The 13,535-nt window shown below is 42.1% G+C and overlaps 1 protein-coding gene across 9 annotated transcripts in view; it reads left to right on the forward strand.

Moving 5' to 3' along the window:
• LOC108503147 (monocarboxylate transporter 2-like) overlaps positions 1-12,221 on the forward strand; it is a 39,001-nt gene extending 26,780 nt beyond the window's left edge. For all 9 annotated transcript variants that reach the window (XM_017826886.1, XM_017826885.1, XM_017826887.1 and 6 more), the window contains 3 exons: positions 1,442-1,585; positions 6,857-7,711; positions 10,478-12,221. In XM_017826886.1, the coding sequence (XP_017682375.1) occupies positions 1,442-1,585; positions 6,857-7,711; positions 10,478-10,770 (1,292 nt within the window). In that variant the 3' untranslated portion in view covers positions 10,771-12,221. The remainder of the gene's footprint in view (positions 1-1,441; positions 1,586-6,856; positions 7,712-10,477) is intronic.
• Positions 12,222-13,535: the final 1,314 nt, after the last annotated feature.

Consider the following 13,535-nt stretch of genomic DNA (forward strand, 5'->3'; position numbering starts at 1 on the left):
ATCCAGTTACAGGATTAGGGGACAAAACCTCTCCACATAATTATACACAGAGAAATTTTAATTGAGTGGTGCAATTGATGGGACCAGCTCACAGATCACACAGTTACAGGGATGCTGTTGAGACTGTGCTTGTGTGTATTTCATCTAGGAGTGTTTTGACCTCAGACATCTAGTGGAAAGTATTTCTGTGGGCCATGCTGAGGGACTATTTGGGTTTCTGGGTCTCATTCCTGTGCTCAGCTGTGCCGTGGTTTGCAGAGTCTGGAAAGAGCTCTGGCCCTATTTCTGGCTGAGATTATTTAAGCAAAGGTAAATATTCTTTCACATGGCTCTATGGAAAGGTAGGTCCCCACAGGCAAACTCCTAAAAGATGCTTGTACGTTTAAAATACCTGTTTCCAGCACTCTGTGTGTGGATGGTGTGGGCTGTTCATAGTGGCAGGAAGGAAGGCAAACAGGTACATTGGGCTCTGAAATACCATTGCTGTGTGACGAGTAGAACCATGTAAGATGAGATACTAAAAGCTGCCTGTGTTCCCCTTCCTCGTTTCCAACATTATTTTTGAAGCATTTTGATTCAAGGTTTTTGAGTAATACAGAATCTTTTCCTCACATCTCATGGCTTGGACTTCTGGACTGCTCTTTCCTGCTTGGTTTGCTTTCTCTTGTTCTGATGCCTCAGCCTGATCTAACTTAAGAGTTGGCTTTGCTTTGAGCAGGAGGTTGGTCCTGAGTCCATCAAAGTCTCTCATATATATATTATTCTGTGATTCTGATTTTTACTTGTCCTCCAGGTATCACTTCCTCAGATTTCAATGCTTCCTTTCAGTGTGCACAGTCTTTGCTAAACCATTTCCCTCTTTCATAATTTTACACTTTACTGAACCTCCTTTTTGCATAAACGCAAGGCCAAACTGATTCTTTTGAGCTCTAGCTAATCCATCATCCTAAACTGTTTCTACCTACATGGACTACTATTAAGATTTAATTAAAACTGTTCTGCTGAAGCTTTGGTCCTGGTCAGCAGTATCGGAATTGCATTAAATGAGGGCATTAAAAATGCAACAGCATTCATGATATCAGCCTTGTAATATGAACCACTGCTTTGTGTGTGTGGTTTACTATCACCGTAAATCAGGAAGCTCCTATGTTGAGATCATGGGTTCACCTGGTTTGTTTTTGCTGTTTGCCTTCTCTGATGACATCTGAAAGTCCTGGGGGCAGGAGCTGTCACCGAGCACACAGCCTTGGCATCAGGCATGCTGCCATCTCCGTGTGGATCATCTTTCTCTGGTTTTCCATTTTCTTCCTGAAGCCAACCTAAAAGCTGTCAGCAGCACCTCAGGAGCACGGATAATGCAGAGTTTTACCTGCTTTGTGACAAATATGACCTTCTGTCAGAAGATACCAACTTCAAGGACCCTTTTTCACTCTTTCCCCAGGTCCCATTAGCAGTATTTTAGTGAACCGCTATGGCAGCCGCCCTGTGGTCATGTTTGGGGGCCTTTTGTGTGGTGTTGGGATGATCTCAGCTGCCTTCTGCACCAGCATTCTGCAGCTCTACATCTGCGTGGGCTTCATTACAGGTAAGAACAGAGCACCTCCTTCCCCTCCACAGTTGAGGTTCACTTCTGATGGCTTGGGACATCCACACTTGGGCAATGTCAGGATCAACACAAACACAATGGGAAAGTGGTGACATGAAAAGCTGGTGGGAAAAGGGCCCTCCTTATTAACTGCTCCAGATGAACTTTAGCAAAGAGCATGTCCCTGCTCAGCGCTGTGTTCCCGGCTGAACATTGAGTGTGGGATCTCAGCAGGGCTGTGCTCTTGGCAGCTGCGTGCTCTGGGCTGGGGGGGACACTGGGGAAGGCCATCAGTGCCCTCAGCAACCACTGAAGCAAATTCAGGTTGACTGTGCTCTGCCCTGGGCAAGGCAAGTCCTTCTGGATGCAAGTGTGACTATAAGAGAGCACCAGTGTTCCCATATTACTGTGTGTTATCTCCCCTCTGTGAGATACATAAAATGAGATTTCAGGGGTTTGCTTTAGTTCACTTGCCCTTTGCCAGCTTGTGAGGTGAGGAGGTCCTTTATCTGAAAATAATAGCCTGGGAGTTGATTGTAAATAACCAATATTCTCCCTATTGTGAACAAACACCAACTGTATTTCCTTACTGAAGTTGCAATTTGAATTGTCTGTATTCTATGTACATGTTGGAAACAGGAGAAGGCATAGGCTCAGTCCAGCACTTTAAAGCCTGCAGGTGCCAGGTTATGGCTTTAAAAGGTAGATGCATTAGAGTTCTCTATCTGAGTGAGTATAGATGCTTAATTATAAACATTTTTGTTTATTATTTTGGATAAGGTACAGACAATGTTTCTTCGAGGGCAGCTAGGACATCTGCTTGAAAACATGACACAGTGAGTTCAAAATTGGCTTTTGAGGTTGCAAGGTGTATGTTTTAATGAATGTTCCCCATCTCTCCACAGATGCATTGTGTTGCTGCTTTCTGAATGTGAAAAGTGTGAGCTCAACATTTAAAATCAATAAAACCAGCCACTAGCAAAGTAAATTGGGACAGAAAGATTGTCATCCTGCTCTTCTACACCAATATTGCTTTAGTAAATCTGTAGAGTAGTGAATAAATCCCCATACAGGATTCCTTCTCTTAAACCTTGCTCTTTCTAAAGAGTGTCAGTGTAATTAGATGAAACTGTGTTATTACTGGATGAATAAATCTTGCAGATTCCTTGAAAGAGATTCCAGAAACAAAGCAATGGGAAATAAAAATAACCAATATCTCCCACTATTTATTGATGCATGAGCTTGCAGCCTTCCCTGCTGAACAAGTGTTCTATAGGAAGTGCATGTGGTGACAGGACAAGGGGGAATGACATCAAGCTGACAGAGGGTAGGTTTAGATTAGGTATTAGGAAGAAATTCTTCCCTCTGAGGGTGGTGAGGCCCTGGCACAGGTTGCTCAGAGAACCTGTGGCTGCCCCATCCCTGGAAGTGTTCAAGGCCGTGTTGGATGGAGCTCTGAGCATCCTGGGAGATGTCCCTGCACACGGCAGGGGATGGAACCGGAAAATATTTAAGATTCCTTCCAACCCAAACCATTCTATGATTCTGAGTTGACTCACACTGGATTAGCACACAGAAACCATAAAAGCTTTGCTAAAAATATACCCATTTTGGTAAGCAGAAGGGCTTAGGCAAGAAACAGGGCTGTAGGAAGACACCAGCTTCTATGTTCAAAGGTCCTTGTCTAAAAACATGGCAGGACGTGTTTTGTGCCTAACCCAAATGGATTGATAAAGACCTTGATTTTTTTTGGTCCCTGAATATGTTTGTAAATCTGGTCTGCTGCCCACCTCAGAAAGCTGACAGTCTGCTCTGTGCTCAGTGCACACGTGTAACCCTCCCACCAGCCTCAAGGTACAGGGCAAACCACCCCCACATCTCCTGGTCTTTAGTGCTGTGTTGTTTCCTCAGAGCAAAGCCCATTTTTTGTTGTGTACCTCTTTTCCTCCTGCTTGCTGAACGAGGGCAGCCGTATGGATGAGGTCTTGGCTAATAACCCATCATTTCCAGGCACGGTGTGTGTGCTGGAGAAGGAATATTAATTTGAGAGAGAAGGGAAGATGCTTGTACGCCTGCTAACATGCTTGATGCCTCTAATTACGCTTGAAGTGCTTTTGCTGGTCAGGCCTTACATGGAAGCATTCATGGGCAATTAGGGAGCTGCCTGCTCATCATGCAGCTGTGACAGCGTTACTGGACGAGGAGAGAGACTTTTGTGAAGGGGATTTGCAGTAACTGCAAAGCAACCTGCAAACATCACCCTCTTTTTAGCCTCCTTCCTCCTAGCCTGGAAAGGAAACAAACAGATGTGAAAGTCTGTGTTCATGTAATTCGCAGGGACGGAGATACAAACGAGCTGGTGCTGGGAGGTCTCTGCTACAGCCCCGTGCCTGTGGCATGTTAATGGAAATCTCTTCAGAGGAGCAGAGCAGGAAGTATCTGCTTGTGGTGGAGAGATTAGACACGGCAATCTCAGCTGCATTCATGACTATGTCTGTGCCATTTGCATGCAGAGCAGGAACCAGGCTCTGCTGTCGGAGGCAGCTCTGTCCTTGATGGCACCGAGCTCTGGGCTGCACGAGGCTCTTTGCACACCCTGCAAACCCCGCAGTCTCTTCCCATTTGTTTCCCTACAGCGCTTAGAAAAAGAAATGGAGTTTGCAAGCTGTCAGCCTGGACAGCTGCCAGCCTGGATGCATTAAATAGGTGTTTTCAGCGTGCAGCCTCTTCTTAAGTCTGAGGTAGAAGAAGCAAATTTCAAAGCTAAATGCAAGGCAGTAACAACTGGTCAGAGTTTAACTCAACCTGTACCAATTAGACTGCCGGGAAATAAAATGGGATTTTGGATGAAGCCTGTTGGCTGATGAGAGTAGAGTCTTTGCCACAGCTGAAAACATTGAAATACCTGGTCAGATCTCCCCTTGCTGATAAAGTAAGAACATGATCAATAGCTACACAGCTGACTCCTGTAGCAGCACTTACTTCCTTCTAATATGAGGGATATGTATTTAATCCAGGGAAGGACATTGTATCTGGCACAGGTTTACTTCTGTCCATGCAATTCCACTGACAGGCCTCTCTGTCATATCCCTGGGGAGAAAATGTGGTTATTGAGTAACAATTTCAGCTATGGAAAAGCTGCTGTATTTTCTGAAAACTGCAATAAAATGGATGTAAATATTTCCAACTAAAGTAAGCCAAAAGCTTAAAGTAAATTGAAATTCCAGTTATTGAATTTGGAACTCTCCAAATTTAATTAATGGGAAGAGCATGAGGTAATATTAAATTGGATTTGTCTGACTGGCAAATTAATGTTCACATAATAAAAAATTTTAGTTGATTATTGTTTAAGTGGGTAGCTGGCATCCAGTCTAGATTTCCTTCTCTGGAAGACATGTGGTAGGTCCCTACCAAAAATGATTCTGTGGAAATGATGGTTCAATTTCCACCCTTAATGACCAGCCTGAGAAATGGGGAGTTAAGGCAAATTCTCATCCACTGTACTGCATCTTCTCAGGTGAAAGAAGATACATTCCTATATCTGAGCACCATCAAGGGTGTTCTCTAACAGACGTGGTGTTTACCCTCTGTGGTTCTCAGGTCAGCCTGAATTTGGCCCTGTATGTGTCATGAGCAGCTTGTATTTCCCAAAGATGTGCTCTACCAAATATATGGACTATCTAGCAAAGTTCATGCTGAGAATGTGTTTCATATCAAGATTAATTTTAATATGTTGCCATTTGGATTTATTTTTAATGTTGTAAACTTCAAAGTAATTAAAAAAAAAGAATCTTAGACTTGGCAAAAATCATAATTTTGTAAACCCATTCGAACTAAAGCTATCCAACATCAGCTGAATTCTGCTGCATCAGTTGGATTCTACTCTATCAGTGCCTAATGATAGTGTTCCTTAATTAATTTTGAGGACCTTGACCTTTCTAAATTCTCTTCTGTAAAGCAATATGCCTAATTATGTACTGCACAGTTAAACAAACTAATTATATAGACTAATGAACAAGAAAAAATCCTCATGACCCTATTTTCAGGATTCATGTTCTCTGATATAATCACTCCAAGGATTATATTTCTGCTTTGGTCTAATGTGGCTCATTGTTTCCTGGATGATAAAGTGGAAAATATGATTTTTAAATGTAATTTTGAGGGAGATTATGAAGAATTAAATTTTTAAGAAAATACTGCACATCACAGAAATTTTTGGAAATATTATTGGTGTTCGATTATTGATTATTGATGTTGGGCATCAGGAAGCCTTTTTTCAGTGAAAGGGTGATTAAGCATTGGAAGGGGCTGCCCAGGGAGGTGGTGGATTCACCATTCTTGGGAGTGTTCAATAAAAAACCGGACATGGCACTTAGTGCTCTGATCTAGTTGATAAGGTGATGATTGGTCAAAGGTTGGACTCAATGGTCTTGAACTTTTTTTCCAACCTGAATGATTCCATGTTTCTCTTATTTTGTATGGTAGTGCTCTCAAACAGTACCACAGAAAATTAAGACTGTCCCAGCATTTGGTATCTCTGCCTGTGCAAGAGAAGCTCTCTAACTGAATTAGCAATGCAGATTTATAATAGCATTTATATACCTAAGTGCAATAAAAATAAATTTTAATTAAAAGAAACACTCTAGGGTCCCATGTAATTAGCATCCTCAGTAGCTCTTTTGCTGTGTACTTTCAGACCTCTTAATCTCTTGCCTTACACCTGCATTGCTCACACCACCAAATTAGTCATGGCTGAGAGGGGTGATGTTATTTTCTGTGCAGGGCTCTCTGCCTGGAAGCAGTGTTGGGTGCCCGTGGCCCATGGAAGGGAGGGCCAGTCCCAGAAGGATGTGCTTTGGTGGCTGGCACTGTCCAAGCCAGAAAAACCTTCCTCAAACTGGGAGCTGTCATTTTTTAAAAATAAATCCATGCTCTCCCCCAGCAAGGCCACCGTGTCCAGACAGAGCCCATCAGCATTCATTGAAGGAACAGTTTCAGTTTTTCCTGAAGCAAACTCTTTGTCCTAGTTTTGCCACCCAAGAGATTCGCAGTTCAAAAGCAGGGGGACAGCCTGACTGAGAGGGTCTTTCTGGGGTTCGGTTACCCAAATTTGGCAGCCAGAAGCTCAGGGACACCTTGAGCAAAGTTTGCATGTAGATTATCATGTTGAAGAGCCACCAGTGGTCACACTGTCCATGAATTTCCTTAAACAATGACCTGAGGTGAAATGGGTCTTAAATTTTCTTTTTTTTAATCTTAACTGTTTTCCAGGACTTGGCCTTGCTCTCAACCTCCAGCCATCAGTGATTATCATAGGGAAATACTTTCTGAAGAGGAGACCCATTGCAAATGGCCTTGCTATGGCAGGGAGCCCTGTGATGCTTTGCACCCTGGCACCTCTAAACCAATTCCTTTTTGAAAATTTTGGCTGGAGGGGCAGCTTTTTAATTCTTGGGGCAATTTTATTAAACTGCTGTGTGGCAGGAGCTCTCTTCAGACCCATTGGGGCAGCCACGACATCAGCCAAAAACCAGGATGCTCTGACAGGAAAGATTACTGAAGATGCTATGGAAATGGGTAATCCCAAAAATGTCCCCATGGAGAATAAAACAGAAGAAGGAGGAAAGGACTGTTGTGAAAAAATCAATCAGTACCTCGATTTTTCCCTGTTTAAACACAGAGGGTTCTTGATTTACCTGATCGGAAACGTGCTCATGTTCCTGGGTTTCTTTGCCCCCATTGTTTTTCTGGCACCCTATGCAAAGCACACTGGCATTGATGAATATTCAGCTGCTTTCCTCCTCTCAATCCTTGCCATCGTGGATATGGTTGCTCGACCCACCACTGGCATCATTGCAAACAGCAAATGGGTGAGACCGCGCATTCAATACTTCTTCAGCTTTGCCATTGCTTTCAACGGTGCTTGTCACCTCCTGTGCCCTCTGGCTTCCAGCTACAAAGGGCTCGTTGTCTACTCCAGCTTTTTTGGCCTGGCCTTTGGCATGGTCTGTGCTATGCTCTTTGAAACACTGATGGACCTGGTGGGAGCTGCCCGGTTCACAAGCGCCGTCGGCCTGGTCACGATCGCGGAGTGCTGCACCATCCTGCTGGGACCACCTATTGGAGGTGAGTGCATTTTCCTCCTCTGCTTCCACTGGCTTGTGGCTTATATTTAGCCTCTTGCAAGCACAGTTTGTAGGAAATTATTCTAAATGTGTTTTCTCTGCTTCCCAACCACTAGTAACTGGACAGGGAAGGAGGTCCTTGGTATCTCCTCCAGCATTTCCTCCTTCCTCCCTTCTGTGTAGTCTTCCAGCTGAAGTCAGTTTTGGAGATTGATCTTTTAATCCCTGATCCCTTCAAACACTTGAACTGAACTTGCTGAGCAGGACTTCCTACCACACCGGGAATGTTGCACTTCAGATAGTTCCTCCTGGAGATTGCTCCTGTTGCAAAAGGATGGAGTCCACCACAATTTAAAACACACTGGTTGTACGAAATCCTTTCATTGAGTCAAACTTAAGCCTTTCTCTTTGTCTCTAAGGCTCTGAGCACTTTACTTACAAAATTGAGTTATCTTAGTGCAGCTGATAGATTTAAGGCTGTTCCAAAAATAATTAAAAAAAGTTTATTTTGGATGGTTCGAAATATCAAAAGAAAGAAACCCTCAGAGGTCCATGCGGACAATATTGAACCTTCAAGAGGACTTACAGTCATAAAAAGGTAAGTGGGAGCAGTGATCTCCTGTGATTTAATATCCTTAATATTCCCTCTATAACATGTGCTCTTTCCACAAAAAACACACCATATCTGAAAGACACCGTATTTGAATCTGGCATTTGGCTCAGGTACTATCAAATTTGAGTTGAACATGAATTAAATGACTTTATAGGTGACATTCTCTCAGTGTATAGATATCATCCTACCTATTTGCCCTGTCCTGCAATTTGTATTTCACCTGCATGCAATGTTGAATAACTGGTTTGGAAACTGGTCACCTTTAAGCATGCAAAAATGTTTAATTAGGTTGTGTGTGCTGTCTTTATTTGGATGTATAAGGTGCACAGAAAGCAGGCAGTTTAAACCCATTTCCTGGATTCAACACTGAAATCTGGCTAATACTCCATATGACACGTCTTGCAGAGCCATTTAATTCTTCATATTACCATGTAGCTCATACAGTGTGACAGAAGCAGCTGTATCCTCTTGCTGTCTTAGAGATTCATTATTTAATTAACGACAAACAAAAGAAAATACAATTTTAAAATGACTATTTTCTGAATTATATCATTTTCTGTGTGGAAGATTAAGTTAATGACCAGAGACTCCTAATGAGGCTAAAACAGTTCTAGGTTATAATCAGTAATATTAGTTTTGTAGGGTTTTTCCCACCATTTTAATAAGCAGCAAATTTATTGGTTCTTTGGCATTTTAATAACCTACTACAGGGTTCTGCTTTAATGAACTAAGTAAATTGTTCCCAGTGTGTTTTATGACTTTATCTTATTCTCAAAGGAAAAGAGGCAAGACTATCCTACTGTTGAATTTTCCAATACTCTACTCATTAAAACTCTCATTGAAACGTATTTAGGAGACCTCTAGGTCATCCTGATGAGCAGAAAAGGAAAAATTGTTGCAATTAACACTTGGTTGATGTTTCACCAGTAATATGAATTGTGCAGTTACAACACAGTGCATTGAAAATGGTGTACCAAGGCAGCCAGGGATGATCCAGGAAAAACCATTGACCAAAACCAGTGAAAAATTATTATTTTTTGTGATCAAGAAATCTATTTGGTGACCATAAAATCCCTTGTTAGTGTAATGCAGTGGGATAATTAATCATCAGCTTTTCAACATTAGGGGTCAATCGGGAAGTAATTAAAGGTCCCTCTTTTTAAGGAGGAGAACATATTCCAAAAAATCAGAGAGCTAATGGATGATGGGCAGTTTCAAGGAGGACTATCTTACTATGAAGGCCAGGTTAGGAGTGGGTCTTACTTTAATTAGGATTTGGGATGTTAAGAATGGTCCGTGTTGCGCCAGTAAATGGGAATTAATGCTCAGGATCATAATCCCAATAAGATTTGCATTACATTTTGACATAATGGAGAACAGTGACATTTCAATTAAGCCATCTCCCTTCAATTACTCTGCAGCTCCGTAGCAGAGGCATTAACCTTTGAGAGGAACCTGTCACATTTGTCTTGGCATTGAAATTATCTGACATTGACAGCATCATCTTTGCTTTCCCTGGAACTAATGTTTCCCAGTTCCACTCTGTGCCCTTTCATCTTTAGATCATGAGTATAAATGCAGAAAGGGCAACTGTGACCAAAAGCTGAGTCCCCTCTAATGCTGGTGAACAACCTGTGGTGGAATAAATCTGAGGGTCTTTGTCAGGAGTCTGAGATGAGATCCAGTGGGCAGGCGCCTTCTCAGGAAGGTCTTCTCAAAAGCTGCCAGTTTTATTGGCAGCCTGAGAACTGCCAAGTCAAATGGACATCCTTGTAGCTGATCATTGGAGTCAGTGGAAAGGCTGCCTGCAGGCTCTGAGATCAGAGGAATAGTTTCTCCATGATAAAAATAGGTGTGCTGGAAAAGTCCAGGCTTTCCAGTGTAGGTTCTGTCCTTTTCTACTTAACTATGCAAATTATGGGTAGCATTACCTGTACAAATGTCAACTACCCACAGGCTGTATAGTGGAACATGTTTGAAGCATTTGCAGGTTCAGGATGTCTGTGGAAGAGATCAGAAGTCCAGAAAATGTCTTATCCTATTCTAAAGCCACAGGGGTGTTCCTTTATATTTAGGGTCTGAAAACACAATAATCTTGCCTTCATCTCTAAGTTTCTTTTTCTTTTTTCCTTTTTTTTGATATGTATTTTACAGGAACTCTTATTGATACCTTTGGAGACTATAAATATATGTTCATTAAATGTGGAGCTGTGATGGTCCTGGCAGGAACCTTCCTGTTCATCATGAATTATTATAATTACTGTATGCTTGCCAAGGAGGAGAAGGAAAAAAAGACAAAAGAAGAGGATCCTAAATCTGTAAGGACAGAAAATGAAGGCAGAAATAACTGGAACAAAGATACCACACAGGTTGAACCTGAGCTGGAACCCTTGAGAGAGGAACAAGAAGGAGTAAAGAAGGAAATAAATGGCACAAATGAAGTTTAAACCTGTTCTCATAGGCTGAACAAGAAATGACTTCTGGGTTTCTTAAGTGAGCACCTGCTGTGAAATCACAATAGGTTTTTAAATTTTGCTCTCTGCCACGTGCATTGTCTTCATCGTTGTTGTAGGAGAAAACTAGAACAGAATCAAGTCTTGATTCTCATAAAGTGCTGGGACATTGTGCAGTATCCATTTGCGTACCAAAGGTCCTGCAATATTATTTTCCTTTAGATATTTTCCATTTCCCAGAGGGGCTGAGTTGGGATATAACTGACACCCTGCTGTTATTCACTGTACTACAGCTGCACTCAGGGAAAAGACCAGAAAGGTGATGTTATGCAGGAGGCCAGGACAAGGCCAACATACTACAGGAGTCCTCCTTCAAGTGCTTTGTCCGTGTGGGGCAGAAATTTAGTTTTAAAGGGCTTAAACTTTGATCTGCATTCAAACAGTACAAATTAAAATTTACCCTGGGAGGCTACAAAGTCCTTATTATCCAATTTCTGAGTGCCTTACCATTTTTAGCATGCTTTTTCTTTACAACACCCTGGTGAGGCAATAAGTGCTGCTACTATTAATTAATTGTACAAATGAAAGACTGGAGCACAGAGGAGCTATGGGCATCATTGCATCAGTGAATAAAGCTTAGGCATGCCAGAGCTGAAATGGGGATCCACTGCCCTGAGTTGGATGCCTAAAAGCCCTGCTGAGCACAGGTATCCTGTGCTAGAAAATAGGGAATACCATGGATAGTTGTGCATTAAACCACAGCCTTCTCTGCAGTGCAGTCTGCTCACTGTGTGCCTCATGCTACTCAGGATTAGTGATTTTAAACACTGTCTCAGAGCTGCGACCTTGTGCCATGTTTTTTTAACCTGGTTAAGTTGCATCCATCCTGGAGGGAATACAAACACAGCTGCCTCCCCCTTGTTTGGGCCGGGATAGGCACCTCCCTGGTGCTTGCACTGCAATACCTGTTGGCCTCCTGCCATCCTGTGGAATTAAATAAATTTCCCCAGGTCAGTGATGCAGAGGTGGAGCTGAGGCCACACAGGAGACTGCCATCCTGTGGTGATAATTTTGAGGTGGGAAGATCAGGACTCTGACTGATGTGTTTTATACTAAGCAGCTGTTGCCCAGGAGCCATGGGTGCTGAGCATGGCATCATGCTGTTGAGTCATCAGACTTTTGTGGATTTAGCTCCAAGTGACTAGATAAAAATGAGGATTTTTCAGACAGGTCACCCAAATCTGAAGTCAACACCAGTCCAAAGGCTAGCTCTCCTTTTAATTTACTTCAGTGGTGCCCATATGTGATCAGATAGTATTTTTTTCATGACTTCGTCACTGAAAAGCTCTTTTTAATTATCACTTGTGTACATACTGTGAAGAAAACCATGCAAAAATACTTTCATAAATACACTGTACTCTTGAAACACATTCTCCTGTACAAAACCTTTTCTGTGAAATCTTTTGTTTCACTGAAGAACAGTGGTCTTTGGCCATTGTCTTCAGTAGGACTTAAATTTTATCCTTATGTTATATCTTGTATTTTCTCTGAAAAAAACCCAAAGTCTATATGATATATTCAGGCCTTTGGTGCTGTGTTTTTAATACCCTTTATTTCTGTCAAATCTACCTGTCATATTTCAGTAAAAAAGGCATTGAAAGAGGTGAACATTTTCCAGTATGCCTTCTGGAAGCTTTCATATACTTAATAAAACTATTTTTAAAAATGAAACGGATTTACATTTGCCCATGTGTGTAATGCTGCCTTTAGATTCAGTAAGGAGTTTATCCTCAGAGGATTTCTAGTCCTGGCTCCCTGTACATGGTCGTACAACTCTTGGTCACAGCCTCTTACTCCAGGACCACCACTGGGAGCTCCTTGCCCCAGGGTTCCTTTGACATCCTCAGTGATCTGGGCCAGCCTGACTCTCACCTCCAGTTGTAGGGGCCCATGAGTCTGAAAAGAGTGGAGAATGACCTGGCAAGAAGATTTTCATACCTTTCCACCAGGTCATATCAATTAATCCTAGGAACAATGACCCAGATTCCCAGCTGTCCTTACAGAGGGAGCTGGTGTGAGGCTCCTTGCCTAACAAAAACCCAAAACAAGCTTTTGAGGTTATAAAACTTTGTTAATACAGATAAAATTTTTAATAAAAAGGCATTCTGTTCAGCTAGGTATGAAAATCCTCTGGAAAAAGAGACGCTGTTGTTAAACTGTCCCTGAGGGCAAAAACCGCTACATTGGATAAGTGGATCTTTAAGGCTTCAGAATTCTTCTAACATGAAGCAGCTACTTCATTTAACCTACTCACCCTCCTGTCATAAAAGCATATGCTCTGTTTAAGATTAGGGCACTACTTTTGTCATCTAGGAAGCCTTAATAATTTTAAGACAATTTTGGTGATTACAGCTGGTTTTCGGTGGTGGGTGGCCTGACTCTTCCCTGTTCCCTTCCTCCTGCTCCCACCCTACACTCAAGCCTCTGATCACGACATCTCACTAGTGACTGCAGCAAAGCAATGCCAAGTAACTGTACTTAAAAGTCTGTGAGCAGCCCTAGAAATGCTCTGCTGACTCAAATCCTGTGAATTTAGCACCTTGCAGGCTCAAGCTGTAATCCATTCTTGGAAAACTCTCAAACTTTCCTAAGAACATTTTCAATTATTAAAAATGACTGGTGCAATATGAAATATCCATTACAAAAAGCTCTTGTGATAGAGTAGAAACTGCCTGTGCATCTAATTTAGCGATTTGTGT

Source organism: Lepidothrix coronata, unplaced genomic scaffold, assembly GCF_001604755.1.
Source record: "Lepidothrix coronata isolate B3197 unplaced genomic scaffold, Lepidothrix_coronata-1.0 Scaffold131, whole genome shotgun sequence".
Classification (NCBI taxonomy): Eukaryota; Metazoa; Chordata; class Aves; order Passeriformes; family Pipridae; genus Lepidothrix; species Lepidothrix coronata.